The sequence below is a fragment of the Battus philenor genome, unplaced genomic scaffold (assembly GCF_028537555.1).
Source record: "Battus philenor isolate CCGP_79_NKW_IND1 unplaced genomic scaffold, ilBatPhil1.0.hap1 SCAF_9, whole genome shotgun sequence".
Taxonomy (NCBI): domain Eukaryota; kingdom Metazoa; phylum Arthropoda; class Insecta; order Lepidoptera; family Papilionidae; genus Battus; species Battus philenor.
In genome coordinates, this window is record NW_027181759.1 from 7,256,235 (window position 1) to 7,284,130 (window position 27,896).

At 32.8% G+C, this 27,896-nt stretch overlaps 1 protein-coding gene across 1 annotated transcript; it reads right to left on the reverse strand.

The window, feature by feature from the left end:
* LOC137931965 (serine/threonine-protein kinase ATR-like) lies at window positions 1–27,844 on the reverse strand. Its single transcript, XM_068775480.1, has 29 exons — window positions 27,678–27,844; window positions 27,095–27,220; window positions 24,841–26,299; window positions 24,233–24,760; window positions 22,693–24,160; window positions 21,880–22,082; window positions 20,904–21,040; window positions 19,698–19,787; window positions 18,821–19,005; window positions 17,989–18,107; window positions 17,323–17,426; window positions 16,564–16,754; window positions 15,760–15,899; window positions 14,443–14,601; window positions 13,451–13,677; window positions 12,565–12,718; window positions 12,189–12,299; window positions 11,605–11,771; window positions 10,928–11,057; window positions 9,746–9,906; window positions 9,138–9,294; window positions 7,573–7,812; window positions 6,064–6,301; window positions 4,983–5,228; window positions 3,615–3,771; window positions 2,574–2,638; window positions 1,720–1,903; window positions 1,316–1,502; window positions 1–221 (listed from the first exon to the last, which is right to left on the reverse strand). Exons 1-29 carry the CDS (start codon window positions 27,812–27,814, stop codon window positions 93–95), a joined length of 7,599 nt encoding a protein of 2,532 aa, XP_068631581.1. The 5' UTR covers window positions 27,815–27,844; the 3' UTR covers window positions 1–92.
* Window positions 27,845–27,896: the final 52 nt, after the last annotated feature.

The following is a 27,896-nucleotide window of genomic DNA, read 5'->3' on the forward strand; positions in this document are numbered from 1 at the left end:
AAATTCTGGATTGATTTTCTGTATATTAAATGGCAAATAAGACATTGAAAATGTTACACTTATTCTGTTAATTACTAATCAATCATATATCTTCATAGAAATGGTCCCCATCCAATGTACATTTGACATAGGTTATGAATACTGGTTGCTTCTTCAATAAGTTGTTCCACTTGTCCTTCGGGAGACAGGGATAGTGATAACTGTTTGTTTTTCGTCTTTACCTGAAACATAAGTTTGTTTTACATGAAGGACAGAAGAAATAATCATTTAAAATCCGTAATTAATCGTCATTCAAGCAGTACTAATTATATTAAATCATTGACGATTTTAATAGTGCAAATTCATTAGCCGACTAAAATTTCAACATTCATTAAATGTTTAGTTATAAAAAAATGTATGCTTCCTTGTGTGTTTTGGTGCCTTTCACTTAATATTTTTAAGGACCAAGGACCTTTATTTTTATTTTTTTATGTCTTATATGTTTTCCCTCTTCCACCCACCATATTTTCTCTCACTCCTCCTGCTATAGTTCATCATATTTTTTCTCTCCTCATGACATAATATTCTTTTCGATCATCGCCTTTTATCCTTCGCAACATTTTAAACAATACTACTTTCCATTATAATTTTAATTTTTGTTTATATTTCCTTTTTCATTAAATTTATTAAAACTTAGTTCTGTTTAATTCATAATTATAATTTTAAAATTTATTCCATTATTTCTAAATTATAATTTATCGCTTGTATCCTCTGAATCTTTCTTATCCAATCTGTCAATTTCTAAATTTTATTTGTCCTAGGCTATAAACTTACGACAAACGCTACTTAGTTTACTTTATGATACTTTTGAGATTAAACTTTATAAATTGTATTTTATTTATGGCAATAATTCTTCTCGAGCATCTCTTGGTTTCTGAGCGAGAACGTCTCGCGTCCGTCTTGAAACATCTTAACGAAATTGATGAAACGCTCTTTCTATACTATCCTATCCTCTGCGTACTTCTGATCAGTAATAAAACTCAACTATTGACTTGACTTGATCACACCAGCATGTAGGTGATCGTCCACGTGGTCCTTGACCGTCTACTTTCCTTGCAACCAGCAGTAAGTAGTAGTTTATCGAAGTTATATGGTTGTTTACTGGCGGCGTTGCCAACATAACCACACATTTACTAACTATGACTTCTTAATCTTAAGCTAATCTAGGATGGACTTATTTGTGCGTCATTCTGTTCGCGATAAATATATATGGTATGTCATTAATCCGTATTTAAAAAAAAAAAACTGGAAGTTATTACGTGTGTAGTACACTGACCATGCCGTTGAGACGGAGACGTATATGGCGGAGATGATTTAGGGCTTCAGCGTTGGTGCGTTCGGCGCAATCTGGTATACGGGCCCTCCCCCATGCAACTAGTGGGTCGTACACAAACGGCCCCACCACTGACATCAACGCAGCCGTCTGTGCGCACAACGCCCGCATCACAGCCTCACAGCATTTCCTGTTAACAACATATGAATTTGAACACAACACAATACAGATATTTTATATAGCGTATTATTTAATAACTGTAATTATTTTATTGATTAATAATTATAAAGAAAATAATTTTAATTCTTTTCTGAACCGTTTATGTAATGTTGAATATATTACATCAACTGTGTTAACGTTTCGAAGGCGCTCACCAAAGCCTATTTGGAAGAATAAAAAATGTTTACCTAAACATGCCCTCATGTTTGAGTGGCCCCATCGCAGCTTCCATATTGTGTGTCAGTCTGAAAGGAACCCGTTCGGGCCATTCAAAGGATTCCCCTTTGTTAAACAGACAGTTGAAATCCACGTGTACTGTATCCCCATTGGTAGAGTCGAAGGATATGTTCTCGCCGTGTCGATCGCCCAAACCTGTAGTAATAACATCAGTACGATCTATTAATTATAATTAAATAGTTCCTAATTATTTTTTTATTCATTCACTCTTACTAATAAACACACACACACACACACACACACACATATATATATATATATATATATATATATAAATATATATATATAAATATATATATATATATATGTAATTAACATTAATAATATATATATACAAGGACTTAAAGAAGCGACAACGATTCTTCCGAAAATAGATCTTGTCGAACATTCATTTCATTTCATTCTTCGTTGCGTTCGTAGCTATGCTTTCAACTAGCCACTGTATAACGTTTAGTGTTTCACAATTTTACCACGAATGAATTGTATGAAGTTGCTCTTGATAAAACTCCACATAAGCAAGGGTTTTAACTAACAGAAACCTTCATAAATAAAGTATGTATAATATTAGAGAATAGGTAATATGAAACGTGTAAAGAATGAATAACACTTGAAAGGACAAAAGATGAGTATGAAAATAAATAAAAAAATAAATATGTGAGAAAATTTTTATGAATTACTGTCCATCAAATGAACAATAGGCCCCAAAAACAGGGCCATTAAGAAAATATCTGGGGGAGATCTATGCCTAGTAGTGGACTTCTATGTGTATATATATAGTTATGTATTAGACATTGCTTCCACTAACCTAGTATATATCCAACCATTGACATAACAGCTGTCGTACGTATATATGCTGATCTGGCTTGATACCTGCGAACAACAAAGTAGAAATAACAAAGTAACAAATAAAGAAATACATGAGGTAAAAGTCACTAGGATACCCAGCCGGTGGGAATAAACATGAAGTAAAATCTTTTCTGTCAACATATTTAGCCTAAATACTGACCGTTTTTACCGCTCCGGCATTGGAAATTTGTATACTAAATAAAAGGTTGTTGATAACGAAGGTGAATATATTGTTGATTAGAAATAAAAACTTTTTTAAAATATAGTCGTGTGAATTTAACTTAAGAAAGCGACATTACTTTCCGGTTCCCCTAATAGGATTTAGAAAAATTTCTGTGACTTTACTAATCGAACAAAAAGTTCTGTCTCAGTTATTAAAACGCCCTTACTAATATTTCAAGGTTTTTTTATGACTGGACTCTCACTGCTGCCTAAATGGCATTTGCAGATTCCGCGGGAAAAGGTGGAGGCTGCAGAGTGCGTCTAACCTAAGACCTCTTTTAGCTGTTTTAAAGACAAATATCCACAAGTAAGCAACGTAGATTTAAAAAATCAATATATTCCTTTACCCTATATCTATGATATGTAATCTAAGAGGACCATTACAAGCCTATTATTTTTTCCTTAATCGAACAAACCAGATATTTTAAATACCGGGTGTTATAGATAATACACGGTCCTGACAGTCTTTGAACGAAAACCTGCTATCGTGTATCATTAGCCGGCATTTGGTTTGACACACGGGGCAGAAGAGTAACACTTAGATATAGCATAGTTTTTACTGCACGATGCTACGACAGCTCGGAATACACATAAGATCTTTTAATACTCTTTTATAGATATAATATTAAAAATCAATTTTGTTTATTAAAATTACTATTGCCGACTTGCCAAATCAAATGCCGGTTCCAATGCAGATATTAGTGCTTATTATACACATATAATCTAAGGTAATTAATGTTATTCTTATGAATAATAAATAAAAATATGTAATATATACCATCCGTAGGGATCGGAAAACACGCGTCTAAACCACTCCTGAAATACAGGTGGATGACGACGTAGTAATTGATGTTCGAATATTCGTCTCATTTTCTCCAGCGAGTCATTTTTAGAACACATCATTTCCTTCAGCTCTCTATTAGTTGTATGGATACCTAATAAATAAACAAATTATCATTACATACAATTATGTACAATATAATTTATAATATATATAATATAATTAATAAATATCTGGACATTGGTGAACATAAGTTTCCCTATAAATGTCCAATAGGAGCGGTTAAAAGCTGCCAAAATCTAGCGTCATTCGACCCTTAATAAGATATAAATAAATCATTATCATCATCATGGTGACGAAAAAGACTTAAGACCTTCCCCAAAGGGAACCCCACGATAATGAGTCTTCTGCTACCTGCTTCCAGTGACTACCAACTATTTTTACAATGTCATCGATTCACCCATCTACGCGAGTATCTTTCAGCCCCAAGCCCTCGTTTCCCATAGCAATGTACGCCGTCTACTACAACAGAGAGGGCTATATGTATATATCCCTCTTCCTTGCTCTATAAGTGACCTTATAAGGCGACTTACGGCTAAACAATCTATCTTAATACGCACAGGTGGAGAAGAAAATTCTGACCAACATGAGCTTCGTTATTGAACTTGACTTAAAGATTTTAAATATTCCTAAGATAAATGCAGTATCACCAAGTACGAATAATAAGAACAAATAGGAAAGGGATTTTTTTTGCATTAGTGTTCAGCATTCGGTAGTCTCTATAGGAAGATGAAAAAACAATGTCTGCTTCTCCGAAGTGTATTAATTAAAATTTAAAACGACCAAACTTACAGTGGCGGCAATGGTAGCCCACCGATAAAGAACTGAGACTTGCAACCGTAATGTCGTGGGTTCAATTTCCTGAGATACAATCTTATATAATTCACATTTTGTTCATTATTTATATGAAATTGCCACTGCTCACAAAAAAGTTTTCAGAGGATGGACAAAGATATCCCCTACGTATCGTTATACCAAACTGCGATGGTATGAACGTATATTGGTTGATACGACGACGAGGATCGAACACACGAATAGAAGATAGTCATAGTAACATTTTGTTGGTAAATTTAAATTACATACAATAAATAAATATTGCTAAAGCTATTTTACCTATAATAAAGAAATACAAGGGCTACGTCATCAGATAATCCATTAATAAAGACTTTACAAGGACGATGAAAAAAAATAATCAAAATGTTAAATCACAGTTTTTAGCAACTTGTAAATCCATCTTTATTTATATCATTATGATATAAATCATAATGTATATTAAAAAATAAAATCCTAATTTATTTGAAATACCTTTCTGCTTATAAATGTGTAACAATATAGGCCTCAAGCCCATCAGGTTAGGCACCCACTCAATCAAACCACATTCCTCGTTAAGCGGCAGCACACTGTACGTCCGTATGTACAGACGTCGACGACGGGTCTCCGGTGCATCCTGGAGGAATCTGTTCACGACGCCATTGAATTCCATCAGGCGAAAATCTTTGCGGAGGTCGTCACGTGACTTCAATAGTATTATGTATGATTTCCCATCCGAACCTGGAAGTAAAAATAAATTAAATCATCAGCATTTCAGTCGTTAGACGTCCATACCTATACGTAGATCTCGTTACTAGATTTCTAATAACACTAGTTGATACTCTTTCAAAAACCTTAACAAAAATCTTTTATCCGCCTTGTGAGAAGACGTCTTACGATGTGTTTAACACACGCCGTATATAATAATATGCCATAAATAAAATTCTTAATAAAAAAATAAAGATCTCTCATTTTTTTAACTCATTACTATAAATTATTATTTATTTAATAAAATTATTTTACATGTTTCAAATGAAAATAATTCAAGTCTCAATAAATTCCCCAAAAATCATACAGTATTAATATTAGAACATGCACATTTTAACTCATTGGTTAGTGTAACGAAATAAGGATGCGTTTACATGCATCTGTCGTTTGCACGATGCAGATGGGTTGTTTCTCTTATATTGTTCATTTTAACGTAACAACTAAGATTTAGTATGTTTTGGTCTAATTTCAATTTAATCTGTGACTTGGTATATTTCGCGGACGAAGAAGGCGAGATAACAGGAAACCTCAGCAATAAATTAAATTAAAAAATAAAAGTACACGCATGTAAATGTACTCCCATCTTTGTTGAATTATCTATATCATGGGTGGACAGACTAGATAGTGTGGGCCATTTCTCAAAATTTGTATATTGAAAACAACATACAAAATAGATTTACACGAAAATAAAAATCGAGAGCCACAAATAATCGCAGGTTGGCTTTACCTGACCTTATATCATAATGCATTCTCCATATCAAAAAATAGAATCCATGTTAAAAAAGCTTTAGCTAAGTCTTTAACAAACCTTTCAATGTAACCTTTCTCGGTTTTTGTAGCGAAGGCAGTATTTGAATCTTCTCCTCTATCCCTGCAATATATACTGACGGTTCTCTCTGTATGTTGAAATCAATTCGTTCTTGTCTCGCAGCCTTAGACGGCAAGACGATCTTGCAAAACTCTTGGAACGGTATCATTATATGGCTGAAGTTCCCATCCGCCAACAGTTTAGGCAACGTACGAACCACTGATGACACTGTTAGATTCTGAAACAACCACAAATTCCATTTTTTGAGATGTAAAACAAATCAAAATTTAGCAAAAAAAACCTACTACAATGTAGAGTATAGGTTGCAGAGGCAACACCGGACGAAGTTTATAGCCGTCTAAAATGTTTATCACATTATTATAGCGTGAATAAATGGGAAAAGACCAAGCGCAACAAAAGACCCACAAGGTGGACAATCCTCCTCCTTAAGGTTGTCGGAAAAACACGGAATACGGGTCGCTTTCAACGTGTCTTTTAGTAAATCTATGGGAGAGGCCAATATCCAGCAGTGAACGTCCTTGGCCTGAAATTATGATGATGATATAATTTATATTTACAACCAGGCTCGGATGGTAAATCGTATATAATACAGTTACGTATAGGTACGTAGATTGACGGCTGAAAACTATGTAACATACTGTATATAGTCGGATAAAAGACACTTTAACAGAGCTCAAATTTTTTACTCATTTTTCTGAGATATATGCAGAGATCCTTCCTCTTATTGTTGGTTAAACCTCGCTTCCAAAATGTTCTCTTCGTGCCGCATCATATCGTGCTTCCACGCTGGTAGCAGCGCTTTTATATTAAACGAATCAAGTTCCAGAAATTTAGTTCACTTTTATGAATTGACCAATTAGCAGACAGCAGTCAAACCTTATCGAACATTTTTATCTGTGCTAATGGACGCTTTTTAATTTCATAAACAATTCAGGACGTCAAATGACAATCGACCTTATTCTTTACACCTATGGTCTGACCTCGCTTGTCAAGTTATACGCTCGCATATGACAACCTAGATACAATACGTAGCCAACAACAAGAAATTTTGAGGTTCTATCACAGAAATCCGTAACTATTGAAATCACGAGATGATCTTCGTAAAAACAAAACATTTTTTCTTTTGTATTTCATTATTAGATTATGGAGAAATGAAATTGTTGTAATTAACTATTTTGTAAAAGCGGACAATAGTCTACAAAAGGTTGAAAGCCTATGGTGTCAAAAATATTTAAGTCTTTATATGGGGATTGGATTTTATCACGTTAGAATGAATGATTTATTATAATGAATTTTTTTATCAACTATATCAAAAAAACCCCATAAGTTTATTTTAAATCGAGGGATGTCATAGAGCAGGTAAATTTGATAATTAGTTATTGGATTCAAATACTTTCCAAATCGCACAGAAATGATATACGTATATAAATGATTCGAATCGGAAAATAAAGTGAATAAATCAAATAAATTACTTAAAAATACTCTTACAGCTGTATTGGAAGGAAGAGGTTTATTACAAAGCTCGATAAATTTTTCAGCGAGTTGTGTCAAATCAGACACAAGTTTCAGCATGTGCGGCTCCTTGAGTTTCGGGTCGGCGAGGACATCGGTGCAGCGTTTTATGCGCTGAGGATAGCTCGACTTGATTATACACATCATCATCCACAATGTGTGTTGGGGGTACGCCATGATGAGTTTTACTATTATAGCTTTTAATTGCAGGTAAACCTGTAACATAAAACAACATATATTTAATTTTTTTGTGATCATACGCCATCTGAATGTCACCTTCAAGTAGTCGTAATGACTCATATGTCAAAATGAAATTGACATATACAGAACACAGGCCTGTTAAAAATAATCATGCGTCTCGCAGAGCATTTCTAAAATTAAAAACGATTTACTTTCATCAATATGGTCATACATGCTAAACCAAAAAGATTGATTAATATGAACCACCGATCAAAACTGCATGATTAGAAAGCTACGAACGTACCACGTATATATTACATGCTTTTATCAAAAGAACATTGCCAAATTTCTCATTCAAATTTTAGGTGTATTCGTTTTTCCGGCCTTATCTTGTTTATTTTTATTTTGCAATAAAATTTGTATATCTTTTTATTCTAATTTTTATTAATAATAGAATCTTGTAAATTATTAAAAAGTGTTACATTACGTGCGGCCCGCCAAAAAACAAGAAAAATTAAAATTTGCCCGTTGTTTATAGAAAGGTCGCTGTCATAACATAAACAAAAAAAATAGTAAAGGACTTCAAAGATAGGTTTGCTCGCAGTATTTTTTTATAAAAATGAAAGTAATTATCTTTTTAATAAAAGTTTTCTCGAGAAAAAACAATCTTTTTGTAACTTATTCTTTCAAAGTACTCTTCCTGTCGTCCGAGAAACACAGGCGCAGACTATATATATAAGCCACAATTAAACAGGGTTAAATGCGCAGAATCACAGATGAAATAGAAAATAATCTAATACACAAATTTTGAGTCGTAACATAAATAGGAACAATCAATAAAAGCAAGAGAACTCGTACGCGCCATGCGAAGGTAGATGCATGTAAAAGCAATCTTAGCTTGTTCTCTATTAACCAATGAGATGGTATGCATCTTCTATTAATAAGTCTGTCCAGCTAAAACATTATAGTACGAATTAAGAAGAATTATTGGAGTATAGATTTACCCTTCTGCTTTTTAAAAATTTTTATAAGGGTTCAACTAGTAATTTCACCAGCCTCGGAATAGAAAATAATTTTGATTGCCATTTTATTCTACAAATGTGAGCAAACATTGTCCACAAGATCTAAATTGTATATATTTTCTAGTTCTCAGACCTATGTTAAATTTAATATTAATGAAATTCGAAAAAATTTTCAGTTTTCGTTGAGGTTTATAACAGAAACTCAAATTTAATAATCCATGTTGTGGTATTTTAGGAATAACAAAAGTTTATTCTAGTGTAATTTAGTTACTAAGTGATACTGATTTATATTCCGAGCTGTAAACAAAATACATAAAAAAATCAAAATATAAATCTTACCTCTTTAACAGGATGACAGATTCTGGAAACTATTTGCGAGAATGCAGTGAGATAAAGGTATATCGGAAGCCTTTCCGCATATGTCTTAATAATATCAGTCATTTGCGCTAACACTGAATGTATACTGGTGTCAGCCGAAGTTACTTCCACATCTAACCTGTAATAAAAGCAAATTTATAACATATGTCTTAATAGCAATCATTAAGAGATGCTTACCTAACTACAACGCCGTAGTCCTACCAAAGCTGCTGTACCGCGCCTAAAATAAACGCGTCTGCCGTCAACCTTCGCAGTGGCGGCGTTCATGCGCTTTTTCATCGGTCCCCATATCGCCGCGCTTTCCTAAGGCGCGGTACAGCGGTTATGGTAACACCATAATTCAATGTATTATAAATTTATATCATAAATAAATACATGCATAATCATGGTTTTAACATAATATCGAATAAGTTTGTTTGAATGAAATGAAAAAATAACAAACAGCATTAACAAGAGAAAGAAAAGTTTCTGAGAAACGGACATGACATTGGTTTGAGAATTCGTAATAGATATGACATCGTAAAAATGTGAAAAAGAATGTATAAACAATATATAATGAAAGTATTTACCATATAGAAAGCATCCTGGGCATGCTCTGATACAAATATTTATGGCCATACTGCAGAGCTTTGCCGTATGAATTGAGTGCGTGTATTCGACGCGGCCAGTTCAAATTGCTAGAGGAAGCTTCACCGCTACTCACTTTTTCATAGTACGCTCCCAGACAGACCTGTATCAGAGAAATATGTATGACTATTAGATCTTGTATCACTTTACACAAACTGTAAAGATCAAATATATAAAGAAAAGTCTCGAATCTGTTACAATAATTTGACAGTAAGTTCTGCCAGGAAACAGCAACTGATCAAGTCGAGCTTCGGCTTTCTCGAACGCACTTGATTAGAAATTCTACGCACGTATTGTCAGCATAAACCGAGGTCTCCCCTGTCGGAGGCCCTTGCGCAAGGACACTCTATGGAGCGCCCTCTCGAAGTACCCAAGAAAAACCACGTACTTAATTGCGTAAACCAAGTTTAGACTAAAAGCGCTTTCTACGCTCTAACTACTCAAGTTCACATAATCTATAAATTCCATTGCAATAGTAAAAACCCAGACCGAATAAAGAAACAGTTAATTCTGTAATAATCTGTGCGTTGCAAATACTCCTTAGAAAAATATGCTTTATATCTTTTCCTTAAAGCTTGCTTTCGTTTGCGTCGGCAATCATGACATAGATTTTTCTATACGAGTATTTTTCTTAATCGAAGTTTCGAATATTCTAGAACATCCATATACTAGGACATGATAGTCAGTTTTAAACTGCGAAACGACCACCAGTGATCTATGTACGAACACAGAAATAATACTACAACTGTAATGAAATATTTGAACAGTTACGCTCCTGCTGGAGATTTAGAGGGTGTTCACTGGACTTTCTCTAAAATAGAAAATAAACACCTTCTACTTCACCGCATATCACCACTAGGTAGCAACAATTAATAAAATAAAAAAAATACGCTGTAATTTAGATTTAGTTGGATGTAAATTAAAATTCGATTTCGCATTCGCATTTATTTTACATAAAAGAAAACTAACTCCTGTGGTCATGCAATGCCTACAAGTTTACCGATCTCATTCACGTCACGCCGTTTTTCCTCAACCACCACCGCACCGCGTTTTCCCAAGGCCCGGTATAGCGGTTTCCGTAACACAATACTTAAACAATTACATTGAACATTTATTGTACTCACCAAACTCTTCTCCCAATGCTTGAACACTTCTACTGACTCCTTGTAGTAACCAATGTTAACATCAACGTCAACATTAGTTGTCTCGTCGTTGTATTTAGCTATCAAAAGTTTCGCCTTTGCACATATTTTCCTGAAAAATCAACATGTGTTTAAACAAATTGTACAGTAAATTTTCAAAAAAAAGTCAGCGAATTCCTTTTCTTAATTATTCAACATAAAATAAATAGCGATAAATCATATAAAACCTCACGAAAAGATAAAGAGCATTTCTTAACAATATTTAAGGAATTTTCATTATTTAAATTAGCCATCCCATTCATTACACTACCAGAAGTTATTTCCTTGTCACATACCGTTAAAAAAATAGTGGAACACGTTTAAAAGCAGTCACTTTATTTATTGATTAGATGTTAAATAAAGTGAGTAATAAATACTGACCGAAACAGCAAAATGTCAAACGCGCGAAGTTCATAGCGAACTGTCAAATGCGAAGTTAATTCGTAGTAATTTAATAATAGAATCATAAAATCATTTTTAATACGAAATCTCTACGAAGTATTATAAAACTATTAAAAAAATAATGAAATAGATAGTCATTCTCAAGTTACAGCGCGACCAAGAGAAAGAGGAAAATAAATTACATTGTAATTCTTCTTTACTCTTACTTCTCTTCTTACCTTTGTTCCTGTGTTAGCTTGTCTATCTGTGGATAGGTTTCTTCTAGTCCGCGACGTAGGGTTATGAAAGCATGCTCTTGTTGACTTCTAGCCCAATACATTCTAGATTTTTCTATAAATAATTCTTCGGGTTGATACTCCTCGGCGTTCAGAATATACATGTAAGACTGAAATAAATAAAAATATATTAAAAATTCCACAATCAATAAAAGGTGACTGACTAATCAGGTTTAGCAATATCCGGTACAAATTATATATAATATATATGCTAGCTATTTCAAAACCTAACAGTATATTATTAAATAAATCTAAAAATAGCATGGAAGGTTTTTAGTTGTATAAAATACGTGAAACTTGAATTGTTTAATCACTTACATGATTAACATTAGTGCATACATCAAACATTTTTATATTTCATTTGAAAAGATCAACTGTCAAGTTTTACTGGTGGTAGGTTACTTATACTTTTAACATTAAATATATATAACGTTATACTTATAACATCAAAATTATTGACTATTCAAAAATACGTGTAAATACCTTATAGATTAAAGATATTTTGATTTTTAAATTTCGAATATTACCTGTTGGTAGATTCCGGCTTTTCTCGCGTGCTTAGCGCTCTGAAGCCACAAATCGCCAATGCTGGCCTTCAGACGGTTAGAAGTGATCGGATGTGTCGGTTCCAGGAGTTCCTGTAACGTAAGTCCGATGTAATGTAAGGAATAAAAATAAAATCGCTTTATCCACTATTAGGTTCCATAAAGTGTCTCTCTCAAATGAATTGTATCAATGATACATTGATCCTAAATCTACAAGAAAGCTATATACAATATAAAATCAATAACTGTAAATAGAAAAACTTTACTCATAGCACTATAACAATTCTTCTTTCTTACAGTGTACTTGAGAATATACTTAAGAATTAGCACACTCATAATATAAAGCGAGCAACGATACCTGTGTCTGCTGTAATAATATCCTCCTAAGCCTCAATAAAGGCTCAACAGTCCTCACGTCCGATTGCACAACAGAAAGTCTTCGTCGCCACTCGTCCAGAAGTTGATTTAAAATCATTTCCCCTTGACTATCGCCGTCGTTTAGATCTTTTAATCTGTCGGTAAATAAATATTTTAAACGTACAATATGTATATATATATATATATATATATTTTACCTATATATACAATAAAATCTCCTTAGATGAAATAGACGCTCACTACACCACAACGCATAGGCCTCCAATAAAGACTGCAACGATGACTGGTCTTGCTGCCCGCATTCATCGACTTCACGCGAGCTTTACATGTTGCGTCTACCGACTTATGATCGTCACTCGAAAACCGATGCACCCCACCCGCTGCCACTTCAGACAAACAAATCTTCGAACTAAATCAGTGACCTTAGATTTTCTGTGGATCTACTTATTTCTGATTTTATCTCGCAACAAAACTCCGAGCATATCGCTCTCCCTTGCTCTCTCGGTAACCTTGAGCCTTTTTGCAAGTGACCACGTCTCAGATCCGAAGGTCATCACTGGCAATACACATTGGTCAAATATAATCGTCATCAGGCATTGTGGTATTTTTAACGACAATATAATAAGACATTGAAGATAAATTTTAATTTTAGCTCCTCTTGTTAAAAAAAGTTTCACATTTTTGAAAATAAACATTGAATTGAGAGTATTGAAATTTCCATACAGCTGAATCTGAAGAGAGAGAGTATTCTCTTCTACTCTTATTCTAACCATAACTCTCTACTGAACTATGTACAATAATAGACGTTGTACGACTGAAATGATCATGTCCTAAGCCAAAAAGATGTTAAAATAAAAATATCTCACTTTCTCAGAACTTCTTCGGCATGTTCCGCCTCCTTCACCATATGAAGTCCGAGGATGCTCTGGTATCCATTCCGTAAAGCACTTTCACCTCTACTTTTGCCGTCCATTTGCGGCAATAACTTGTTTGTCGCATTCTTGCAGGATATAAGAAACAACTCGTGATTCTGTTTACGATATGATAGAAGGATCCTGCCCATTAAGAGACCCCAATTCTCGCGTGATGATGGCTAAAATCATAATTATGGTGATGTAATATTTTCTTTAAAAAATCGTAATTGGTCTAAATTACACTGGTCGCAGACTCGATTCCCAGGATAGTCTTTGTGCATTCATTATATATGATTGCCACTGCTCACAAACAATATTCCAGGGGATGGTCAGAGCGTCCTCTGCGTACCATAATATCACACTGCGATCGACAATTCGCCTACCAAGCCTGGCGATTAAGGTATATCACCCCATAGATATCTCTAGGAGACGCCTACATTGCAATGGGTGTCTAAGTTTTAATTTTATTTTGGTATTTACAATACACATTAAAAAATGTCAAGCAAGGAATAGGATAGGTGTTCACTTAATTGTAACTGATATTCCTTAATAATTACATTTAGTAGATGATCAATACTTTAAAACTATTCTTAACTAAAGAGTGTTTAAACTGGATATAGTAGAGACAACTTGAAGCGTCCGCACTGTGACTGATGCGTGTAAATTCATCCTTATTTTACTATCACTAACCAATGATAATAGTTATACATTTTATGTTATTAATTCAGTACGGTGAATAGAACCTAGTAATTTGTTTTCATTTTGTGCATTGGACTTTATCGTTCATTAACAATTATAAAATAATCCATGACAATTTTTTATTAATTTAAACTTTAACATTTTTAAAATCACACACATAGTGCCTATATCGTTATCGATAACATAATTCACTTGCTATATATTCAAGAAAAAAAAAGCATAGCTATAAGCAAAATAGCAGTTACCACTGGTTTTTTAGCTAATTCCTCAAGCTGTTCAAACCGACCCAGCCTCCACAAGGGTTCAGCAGATAGCTCCATCACGTTGTCATCTGTATCACGTTCACTTAACAGCCTATATGCTGTAAAAGGCTGGTCTAGATCTAAATAGCAGTCAATCATTCCCTGAAAAGAAATAAAAAGAAATTAATATCATATGCTGTAGACTATGTGGTTGACTAGATCAAATATTTTTTGATGCAATATGTTACAAAACTTTTTCTTAAAAATAGATTACATATTCCCGATAAGCATAAATGCAAGATGGACATAGATGCAGTGGGACAGGTAATATTTTTATATACAACCATCTTCATATTATTTCAATTGTCAAATAAGTAAATATATGTCATATTTAACTTATTATACAAACAAAGAATCTCTATTTGTCCTAATCACATTGTTGTTTGAAACCGAGCACCGATTCCATTCGTCTTGTTTAATAAGTATCCTAATATATTGACAAATGTTCTCATACAAGAATAAAAATAAGACAATTATGCGTATTTAACAGTTAGCTATAAACTTCACGGGTGTAAATGTTATTCGTTGTCGTTTCAGCCCATAGAAGCCTACTGCAAGGCATAAGCCTACCCCAAAGATGTCTAAGGGGGGATGTAACATAATCTCCATGCATGGTATTATGGTATGCAGTGGACGCTGCTGCCTATCCTCTCTTCACTATATAACATTGTATCCCGGGAATCGAACCCGAGACCCTCGATCGCAAATCACATAATAAAGTTGATTATTTGTATATTTATTTACTAAACATTCAAATTAATGATTATTTATATATTATACAACCAACATACTATAACGGTGCAAAAAACAAAATTTTTCATCACAATTTATAAACTAAAATAAAAATCCTAAGGTAATTAATTAGTCCCTAAAATATTCTAGATGAGATATTCAATACTTTTCTATTGTGGGTGGACTTACTTCATTGTAATGAAGAAATCAACTTAGCAATCAGATTATTAAGGTTTATATCGCTACATTTTGCTTTATGCATGATTTTACAACGAGAACTTTGTTCTCCAGTTGTTATAAGACATGATCGTAATATAGTTACACGACCATATTATTCATGGTATTTGGTTTATATGAGCAAACATAAATATCAAAATTCGCGATTCAATACGAACGAAACAGATCCTCCATTTTAACAAACATAAAAAAACACATTTATGTGATTGTTTTATCTGTCTATTATTAATTGGCAAATGTCTCTATCCAATATAATAAATAACTTTTAAACTAAACATAACCACAACTTACTTGTAAACTCTGTTCATCGAGTTGACCTGCTTGTGCGAGTCGTTCGTAACAAAGAGCTGCATCTTGTAATCTACCGGTTACAACTTGAGCAAGTATTAATTCCTTCAACGACGGCTCCGATCTCTTTATTGATAATATACCTTAAAACAGAAATTATTCAGAATTTAATGTATTTTACTGCAAATTTTTAGTGTCAACCCTATGGTAACAGGCAATCAGACTCAGACTACAAGCATATTTGTTTCAAGCATTTTCGAAGAATCATTGATATAATTTACATTTTGTTTTATATTCATACATGTATACTATGTTATATATAAATACTTGTGCAAACTAATAGTAAATTGACAACCTCTCCCAATGGGCAGGATTTCTGTTTCAAAGCTTTTGTGACAGAACTTGTATGTAACTTTTATATTTAAGTAGTATTGTAAACATAATCGTTAACTCTTTCGCTGAGATAGAGACTAGATACAATATATTTATGTATGTGGCAAAAGACACTACATATTTATGTAAGCGGCAATAGACACTACATAATTATGTATGTGACAATAGACATTACATATTTATGTAAGCTGCAAAAGACACTAAATAATTATCTATGTGACAATAGACACTACATTTTTATTTATATGGCAATAGATACTACGTATTTTTGTATGTGACAATAGACACTAAATATTTATGTATGCGACAATAGACACTACATATTTACGCATGTAACAATAGACACTACACATTTACGCGTGTGATAATAGGCTACATATTTATGTATGTGACCATAGAAATATTTACACGTACCTGCAACGCAGTCCGGTTCATCCAATAGAGCGTAAATCTTTGCCAACAATGGCAATTGCTCTTGCACATGCTCTTTTCTCTCGTCCATATAAAGCTCTAGATATTGCAAAGCTCTCTCCAGTTCGCCACATGCAAAGTTACCACGTGCTATCGTTAGTTTATCAAATTTCTCCATGAAGGAAGAAATCGCTCTGAAATTATGGAAACACTACATATAACATTTTTATTATTATTGAAGTTAATGTATTTATATTTAATAGTGATCATTGATCTCGCATTAATATATTTCAACGGTCAGGTACTATCATCTACAGCGTCTAAATCAATGGCAACAAAGTTAGCAGATATGAATATAACTGCTTAAATGTTTGTAGTACAAAAATGAGCTTTATGCCTTAAGAGGTCCATGCTGGACACAGATCTATCTCATAAAGTTCTAACAGTTTGTTTATAATCTCTAATCTCTTCTTTCTACTAATTTAATCGCGTACACAAAAACGGAGCAATTCTCTTGGTAATTGAATCATTATAAACTTACCAATGAAGCTCGTCGTATCAAAAATAAAATCATATTTAACTTATCTATAAGTTAGTATAAAAATACTATACTGCTGTAAAATACTGCCGAACCTTCCTTCCGAATACCCAACTGTTTTACACAGGAGATTTTGAATTTAAAAGTTTTATGAACTAATTTTTTTTTAAAGAATTTCTAAAAAACTTTATTGGGCTACCATTTATAAAATTCAAAACGCATACTTATAATTTTCATTTTCAGTTGGACGCTGCTTTAAATGACACCATTCCAACAGCCACCGATTCAAGAAGTCGAATAACGTGTATATGGTTTTACTGCATTTAGTCTGAAATTTAAATTTTTTTCACTTAAAATTAATTTCTATAAACACTGACTAATGTAGCTATTAAAGAACAACACAAATTTTCACAACGAAACTGACAACTGTGCGAAGTTCATAGTGAACTGTCAAATGCTCAGTGGTCAATACATTTTCTAAAATTATTTCTATATTCTCTATTTTCTTCATAACAACATTTTACAGAATAATATTTGTTTTATAAAAAAAAGTTGAATTTTCGTCTTTTCAGCCGATAGACGCCCCACTTCAAGGTATAAGTCTTCTATGTTACTGGTCTACCTAGTTGGGAAGCCTACCCAAGCAGTGTCTACCAGCTCGTGGTCGCCACTCGAAAACAATTCAGGTCCATCGGCCTGTGGTCGCACCAGCTAGTGCCCCGCTCTCTGCCACTCCAGACGAGCAATTCTATGAACTACGTCCGTGATTTTCGAATTCAATCTCGCAGCGAAACTTCGATTCAAGAAGTTAAATTAAATTGATACATTCTTCCTCAAGTTTTTTGATGACGGGAATGCGATTTATATATACATAATAGTCAATATATCACCTGATTTTCCTCTTCAGCCTGTGTCATGTTAATGTTTGGGGTTATTCTCATGTGCGGCAGCATCTTGTACTGAGCCCTTTCTGAAGATAGGTCGATTTCAGCATCGAAGTTTTCACGACCTACGTTACATAATATTTTACGTAAATTTATAGTCGAATTGTAAAATTACTACTTAAAACGTCAGGCACGCAGCAATGATTACAATAACGATCTAAAATCGTGCACACTTCGATATCAAAATTAACATACATAATACTGTGATCGGAAAAGGTGAATTTGTTTATAAAATGTAAATATTTATAATTTCTTCTAAGCAATCAACCCAAAGTAACGTAAAAGTCCCCGCCTGATAAAACGCACTTTTACCAACGCTTTTCTTCAGTACTCGAAACATTCAGAATAGCCTTTTTCTGATAAAGCCTTTAAAACCTTCGCACTTCGGTGCCAAATCTAGCGGATACGGTGGTTGCGGAACGACATAAATCGATTTTTTGTCAAAAAATGTGAAGAACGCAGTATGACATCAACCAATTAAGACTTGCCGCGTTCGATATACAATACATCCTTTCAAAATGATTTTGACTGAGCTCTTATTGCCAATCGACGAATTTCAAGAAAATCGATTTACAACCAAATCTTTGATTTTTTGGACGTAACCCTCGTCGGTTCCTAATGACAATTTCACCTTACTTTTTGATCACAGTAGTATATTAATTGATTTGTTATGATGACCTGGTCATACACATATACACATGTGTGTATGTGTATGACCAGAACTCTTAGATCGCTTCCAAGGACGCTCTCTTATATGTACAGATTTAGGAAATCTTACCGATAACTGCCATTATTTCCTCGAGCACGTATTGTGCGGCAGAGTTAGACATAATAGCATGCAATAGCACATATGGGAAGAAGAGGAACAGCGTGCGTACATCACGTCGCATACTTGGATGTACCGCACGAAGTAAATCTCGAATGCTTTCAGATTCTATCAGCGAAATCAATTGTCCCGTCCAGCTAAAACATTAAAATAATGATGCTATCAAGCTCACATCTTTAAGATCTATTACAGGGAGCACCAACCTGCATCTCGAGCCTCATAAGGCTTTTAAAAAAATATTTGTGGTATAAATAGAGCTAAGTTCCTCACTCGTTTTTGTTTTATTAAATTTAAAAAAAGATAACATTATTCCGCATGCGTTTCAAAATATCTTATATATTACTGGTAACAACTATAAAAGACGTGCAATTTGAAATAATTACTTATGTATAACAAATACGTTTATCATGTACTTCTATTTAATATTATTAAAGCTATTTAATATTTATTTAATTTCTGTAAAAAAAATATCAAAGCCATTTTTGCAGAACTTTTGAATATGTATTTAAGTGCGGCTCACGAAAATTTATGAATTTTTGCTCGGACTACCGAGAGATTTGGCTATCTCTGATTTTAATAAATAGGACCTGTGGACATCGTCATCGCTTAATATCAGGCAAGACAAAAGTCAAATTGCGAAGCACATTTATTATACAGGATAAAAAATACTTAACAATTTAAAAAAAAGGATAATAATACATCCACGTCAAATAATTACCGTTAACGAATTCCATAACTGAAGCCTTTATGGTAAAAGGTTTGACAATGTATGATGTATAATACTATGACAGATCTATCAAATAGTAAACAAAAGACGTAAATAACTCACTTGTGGGCCCACTCGAGGAAAGTATTCGCGTGTATAGATCCAAAAAGTGGGTGAGTTTTTTTCGGTTGCGATGGATAAGCCAATGTATATCTAAAATAAACATTAAAAATTAATATACAGATAATGAATAGAACAATGATAATGTGTTTAAAATACTACGTTAATTTCGACCTTAAACCATATTATTTCAAATCATAATTTACTAACGGTGGCGACACTGCCCTCTAGTGAGCGCTGAAGCTTTTAGAGCATTGTGTACAAGTACATTTTTTTCCTTATAGAGCGATATTCCATAAAATGTTTGAAACATATGTATATTATCATATTAGTTTAGTCAAAGGTGGCTGCAGAATAGGCTATGTGCAAACAATTTAAAAAACCACAATTAAAAAATCTGTATAAAACTTAATACGCCACACGCTTCACCAGCACATATAACATCTTCTACAACATACACACCGTGCCACTGTTAGAGATGTGCTGTATTGAATAACTATGCAGCAGTAGTCATGCAATGAAGTGCACCGCTCGCTAGCCCGCTGATAAATGCGCGTGCGGCAAACAATACGAATTACACAAATACCACCGTTAATTCACTCAACACGTGTTTCACCCCTTCACGGGCCATCCTCAGGAGTAATGTTACACCGACCAGTGCCAAACACCGAGTAACTACTATAGTGGTACATGCCGCATGCGCATTTATCAGCGGGCTGGCGGACGGTGCACTTCATTACACGACTACTGCTGCATAGCGGAAGTAGCTATATATTCCCTTTCCCCCTTTCTTAGTCAGGATGGACTTCCGCAAAGTAACGCCTGAATCTATTAGTTAAATAAAATTATAAAAATCTATCGATAAACAGATGTTTAAGATCGAATCGAGATGATTGCCAAGTGGAAGTGGGCAAGCCACATAGCAGAAAAAATGTCTGCTGGAGCCAAAAGGTTCTGTAGCGGAGACAAGGGACCAAAAGATGGACAAACAACCTAGTTTAGGTCGGAAGACGCTGGATGCAGACATCCTAACAGATTTATTAGAATTCTATGGGTAATGCCACCACCAGTATACGTAATACAGTTCAAATGATAAATAATAATGATGACAGATAATTGCAATCTTTAGAATAATGTTATATTATCTGTGAAGTACAGAAGAAATAAAATTGTTATTAATTAAATTATCTTGTCTTTTCATTTATTTACCTGGAGCTAAGCAAGGGATACATGATCTGATGCATATTCTCAGGAAAGCTATCCCAGACTTCTTTCTTGCTACCAGTTGGTGATATTTCATAGATCTTAAGTATTTCCTGAATAGTTAATGCGTAACAGTCCATGTTCTGAAAATTTAAATTACGTTCCTAAATAATGCTCTAAATCGCTAACAGCATTTAAAAAAATGATAAAAGAGCACTTCTTTGGCCTCTGAAATAGGATATTGTGTAGCATCTCTTATTTATTCGTAATAATTGAATACCTTTTCCTCATAAATAAATATATATATATATTTCTTTATATGTATTTGTGTATAGTAATGTATATTTTGTATGTACGTACAACCTAAACTGCCCTTTCCTTCATGTCTCTCATCTCCACCTAAAGGTTGTTAGGTAGAGATCGCTTCGAGCGATAAGACCGCCTTTGGTACCTTTATATGAACAGTTTTGGTTTTTTTTTCTTCTTTTTTTAGTTATTTTCTAAGGTCGTAAAAAAAGTGTAAATAAATTATATTTCTCTTTCAGTTAATGCAAATCATGTCTAGGGAGCTGCATAATATTTTTCTATTGTTTTAAATGTATATTTAAAACGGTAGAAAAATATTCTGCAGACAATTAATTGTTTATATATATTGCTAACATTAATAGAGTATCATTGATAGTGGTCTTGTATAATAATGTCATAGGAGTCCAATTTGATAGAACCTATAAAAAATTGATCTACCCTATAGTGAAATTCCACAAAATAAAACTTTAAATTTTCCAAATGTGTACCCATCTGCGAAGAGTTTATACTTATTTATTGTTATCACTTTTACAAAAGTCCTTAATATGGTAGTAAGAACATTCCGTTTTCATTTTTAACTATTTAAGGTTAAGGGTTTTATATTTTAGGTAATTAATATACTTTTAACAAATTAACAAGCATAATTTTTTTTAAAACAAATTGAAAAGCTTCAAACCATAGTGTCCTTTTCGTATTGGAAAGCTCTAGAAAGTTCCACGAGAGCTGTAGCAGCAAATATATTATCCACTATTGAGAAAGCAAACGGTGATTTATCGGGCTGGACATATTGACGAGGTAAATGACCAGCTTCAATGGCACCCAGCTGACCCAGGCAAGACCCACTCGCTTCACGTACGTCGTTATCGGAATCTTTGCAGCCTACAACGAAAATTAATAATAATTAATGACTTACTGCGTAATACGTTCTCACTGAACTGAAAGGTATAGCAGTCAATTGTAAAAAAAATCTCACACAATTTCACATTGCTTTAATTCCAAAAATTTAAAGGTTTAAGGTACGAATGACGTGTAATCTCAAAATAATTCCCTTTTATAATATATTCAGGCTTTACAGGCATGTCGTATGAAATTAAAAATATAAAAATTAAAAAAAAAGTATTATATGTATTATGTAAGTAAATAGCCAAAACCTTATTATATATGTATATTATAAGGTTTTGACTATTTACTTTCTTCATATTGGACTCTCTCTGATACCTAAATGACATTTACATCTTTCGCGGGTTTGCAGTGGCAAGGCGCAGAGGGCATCTAGCCCAAAACCTCTGTTATGGCCGCTAAGCTCTAGCGCTACCTAGAAGCCTTCGCTCGGGGATATAATACTTTACTGGTTTGAGAAACCGCCAAACTAGCTTCGGCTGAAGGTCCATGGAGTGACCTCCAGGAGAGGACCTGGACCTGGACCAGCACTCGTCGATAATAACTATGCTCGTCTCACCACCTCATAGTATTAAAAGATTAAACTTACCGAGTAACAAACAATCAATAAGCTCCACTACAACGGAATCAATATTTTTGCCACCAAATATGGCTTTATGTATTTCGGTTCGATTGCTCTTAAGCAATTTGTCCAAGTGAGAAAAAGCATTAGCTTTTATTGTTGGTATTTCATGATTCAAATGCTGCAAATACCATTTAATTTTCTCCAAGAATGAATCCGGTTGAGTCCGTTTCACGTGTCTTTTAATAACATTCTTCACTTTTTCGGAAATACTTGAATTTTCAAGGAAAAACAGGTCCGATAGATGACTGCTAAGAAGATTCTCATTTTTTAAAACGAGGTATTGGAAAATTTTATTTATTTCATGAGGAGCATACTCAAATTGTTGTAACAGTGATACAGCCAGATTTGATAATAGCGGGCCTAAAGATATACTATCTATATTATGAATAAAGGCAGCCCATGCTTCAGCGAGTATCTTAGGAAATTCATTCACTAAAGGCAACGCTGATCTTAATGTAGCAAGGACTTTAAACCTCAATGGAGTAATATATTTCACTCCCATCAACTGCATCATATCAGGAAAACTTTTTAAAGCTTTGCGTTTAACCGACAACGCCACTTTACCATTTACAAGCTTGTGGTCAAAGTATGCAAGGACACCAAGGAATTTAGGATTCAAAAAATCCGCTATTTGTGTTATGCTCATTTTCATATTGCCGCTAGGCGTAGATATATCCGGGTCGTGGCAGGCTAAATATCTACATGCGTTCAATACTTTATCTGGATTACAACAGTACTGTAGTAAAAACTCTGTAAGAATAACTCTAAAATGTTTCTTAACTAAACTTAAGACTGAACATCTTGTCATTACTTCAATAACTGAATAACATTTTTCAGCCACTGCATTAGTTTCATTCATATAAACATGAACATAAATAAGAGGAAATCGTTCAATGATGAAATCAGATACCGAACATTGGACTATAGTTGCAATTTCTTCAATCATTAATGGGACCTCTTTGATTGTAACACAATAAGGTATTAAATATGGTAAGAAATGGTGAACATCTTTAGAAATGAAGTCTCTGTACCCAACAAATCCAAATGCTCTGACAACTTTTAGCAATGAGATTGCAAACTCCTTTTCGCAATTCAGGCTGCATTCCACAAAAAGTTTGCAATAATCTTTCTTGTATCTATGGTATACTTTATTTGGTGTATATCCGTGAAGCCCACATATTTCTCGCAAATATATCACAGCTTTAATTGCCAAAGTGCATTGTGGATGCATGATGAAGTAAATAAAAAGTTTTGTCACAGGCAATAACGTTCTCTCATCACCATATAATCCAAATTCTTTTATTAAATTTAAAGTTTCTGTTTGTTGGTTACAATTATTACTCTCTAAGCTTCTTTGAGTAAGCTTAACCAAGATATTTATGCATAATGACAGAATACCATCACTTTGAGAATACAAAGCATTTTCTTTCGTCTGAAATTAAAAAATTAATTACTTTTTTTAATTACCAATAACATTGAAAATATAACAAACCTCTATACTTACTTTAGAATGGTTAATGAATGGTTTAATTGCTTTCAGTGCATATTTAAGATTTTTTTCATCAATAATTTCTGTAGAAAGACCATAATTAAAAACATTATAGTGATTACATAGCCTTCCAAATAGCTTCCAGTATTGACTTTTTTCTTGGTCTATATAATGTTCCGGATTCAAAAATTTTACTAATAAACTACGCAAACCATTTATTATTTGCAGTGATAGAGCATCCTTATTAGTTTCTTTATAAATCTCTATATGACAGTTCTGCGCGTTATAATCATTGTGGCAATTGTAACATACAATAGACATACTCATTGCCTTATTCATAAATATTGTATGTCCTACAGTTGTTTCTCCAAGTATAATACTATAACTTGCTAAAGACATACAAGCTACCGTTTGAATAATATTGATAAGTAATCCTTGCAGCTCAAAATTCTTGGAAAGTAATGCTGGTATTAGAAGTTCACCAATAAGCTTACTAACAGATGCCATTTTAGATACAATCAAAAGAGGACATAATGAAATTATCTGAAACCAATAAATTTAAAATAATCTTTATATAGTATAAGTAATATTTAAAATGTCATGACATAATAGTAATTAATTACCTCAGAGCTGGTGAAAACATTTTTATTTTTAATTATAGTATTAAATAAATGTGATGTAAGTTTCTCCAAATGATCATTCTCTTTTGTTTTTAAAATTAATCTAGATAAGAGTGTATATTTTAAAATCTCGACTTTTATATGTTCATTATAACTAATGACATTATTTAAAGATTGCATAGAAGTTTGGAGACATAAGATTTGAATTACATTGTTAATATTTGCTAGTGACTCTAAACTGGTTTTGTTACACTTGTAACTGGAAAGAGTCGTTGCTACTAAAACAATGTCAAATAATAATACTAAGCAATCCTTGTTCTGTAAGAGGACAAAATCATGCTTTTGAATCAGCTTTATTAATAGTTTAAAAATTTTGTTAGACTCCTTTTGTTCAAAAATCACTTCATCTGCAACCTTTTGTTCCTTGATGTATGACTTGTGCCTTATACATACTTTTTGTAGTATTCTTAGCCCTGATAAACATTTTTTTAAGTTGAAAGATATAATACAGGCATCATCCCAATCTTCACAAAATTCTAAACAATGAACTGCTGCAAAAACTTGTTTAAAATACCAATTTTCTTTTAATGCATTCTCTTTACAAATTCCATTTTCATTCTTTAAGTCAACCAAAATATTTCTACAATAACATTCAACTACCATATCAATTTCAACTGAACATCTTTTGTCTAACTCTATCAAATCTTGCATCAAATCAATCTTGTCACTTAATGATAAACAATACAATTTCAGTTCTTTACTAAATACTAAATTTAAACTTTCCTTTAAAATAATTTGACTTATAGATAAAAGTATATCTCGGTGTTCATTTTCATAATTTTTAGTGGTTTTCAGCAAGTTTAATAATCCTGTATTAAAGTTTGATAAACAGACTGTTCCCAAGATAAATTTATCTTGCAATATATCTATAGATTGAACCAAACTTTCAAGTCCATATAGTAATTCTCTATATATGCATGGAAAAATATTTTGGAAATTTATTCTTGAAACACAATTTGTGTTGTAGATTAAATTAGAAAAAAACTTTAATGAAAATAGTTTTATATCCATTCCATAATTCTCTAACATGAACAATACTTCTTTAAATAGCTTGTTCAATTTGTTGGAACTCTTATTAAAATTTTGTAAATAAGAAGGTAAAGTTTCAGATAACAATTGCAATATTAAATCAATCAGCGATATACACATATCAATATTTTTTATTCTTAAACTTATAGGCTCCAAATTAAGTTGCACATTAGGTATGTCTATTTGTTCTGGGTTAAAATTACTTAACTCTACATCTTGAGCTATAACTTCATTTGAATTTTCTTTGTAATATTCTACTAATTGAAATAAGATTGAATAGTATTCGGCATTTATTTTTTCATAGAATGATGCTCCATTTATGCATAAGATATTCATTATTTTTACTTGTGCATCCTTACTTTGCTTGTGTATCCTTAAAGAAATTAGATTAATTAAGTTTATAAATTAGAATAGAAGGGTGACATTACAACTATCTTAGCCATGGGTTTATTATGAAGTCAGTATCACCTTATAGTGGATCCCTTTTTTAATTATAGCAGGTTCATAAGCAAAAGGAATATTGGAATGTCTGCATTTTTGTTGATTTGTCTACAATTATTATATGATAATTAGGGCATAAATAACCATTAAATCTCTGGCCCTACTAAAGTTTTATTTTTTAGGTCTCTACTTTTTGTACTTTTGTAGTTTGATTGCAACTCTATGCCATAACCACATAAAGGAAGATTACACAAATAAATTTTTAATTTGAGATTACTATTAAGTATAAAGAAACAAATAAAATATAAACTTTGTTTTTTTATTGTACAGGAGGCTTTTTCTTGTAGGGGTATGAGTAAGTCCCTAGAAGGTTGGAAGTTTATAATATTTCTAGACAATCATATGAAACCAAAAAATTACAAGAATAAATTAAGACTACATTATTAAAATAACATGATTACAATATGAATTGTTACATTACTTTCAATACTTTGATAGTATATATTCACATTGACCTTTAATTGAGTAATCCCATTTTCATGGACTTAAGTTAAAGTAATTTTGAAACTTAACAAATCTCTGGGATCTCATTATGTGGTCATAACTGTTTTGTGATAAACTTTAATAGAAATTGATTAAGGTATACCTTAAACATGACCGACTTAGACTAGAACATATGAGACTAACCAAAATTATATAAATAGATCAATATTTATAAATGACTTACATATTTAACTCTTTCACTGAACAGACATAAATTAACCTGCCAAGTAACCAAGTATCAAAGGCACAATAAAAAGAATCTGGACATTTCGAAGAGCCTGGTTTGGGTAGCAATACCTCTGAAAAATCTCTGAAAAAAATAATGAAAAATTTTAACATTATAAAAAGAATAAAGAAATTGTTGTGCATAGGAACAAGATATAAAGGACCATATTTTAGGAAACAAATGATTATTTTTTAAGTACACAAGAAAAAAAATATCATTTGGTATTAAAAATTGTAAAGGAATTAGTACACGAAGATTCTTTGCATATAATGATGTTGATGATATGGTTTTAATGTCGCATACACACCTTCCTCGCATATACAAATAGCTACGACCACTACGCTGCAATAGTTCTTTTTACAATTTAGTTTATAATTAAATGAATCTTGGCGTACAATAATTTATTAAGGGAAAAGCTTCAAACTTAATAATGTTTATCTTTTAACTTTAATAAGTAATGAAGTAATAACAAAACACAACACAAAACAAAACAAACACAAATAATACAGAAAGTAATATCTTTTCAACATTTGGGGCTTACCCAGAAAGTTTTAAAATAGATGTCAATAATCTTTCGAGGCCTTCTGCAGCATTTTCCAAGTTATTAAATAGTACCATAGTTGGCGCATTAAACATTTGCCAAACTGTAAAAGGCCCATCAAAATTTTCTTCATCCATATTTTCAAATATTTACAAACTTTCAACTTAAAGATAGGTTACAAGTCGACAACTGTCAAATACAAATCGTTTTCCGCGCCTT

Coding starts and splice junctions, on each gene's coding strand:
- LOC137931965 (XM_068775480.1), bottom strand. CDS start 27,814: ATGGATGAAGAAAATTTTGATGGGCCTTTTACAGTTTGGCAAATGTTT. Junction 11,058..11,604: donor AAGCTAACACAGGAACAAAG/GTAAGAAGAGAA, acceptor TTGATTTTTCAG/GAAAATATGTGCAAAGGCGA. Junction 5,229..6,063: donor GAGAAAGGTTACATTGAAAG/GTTTGTTAAAGA, acceptor TTTTACTTCCAG/GTTCGGATGGGAAATCATAC.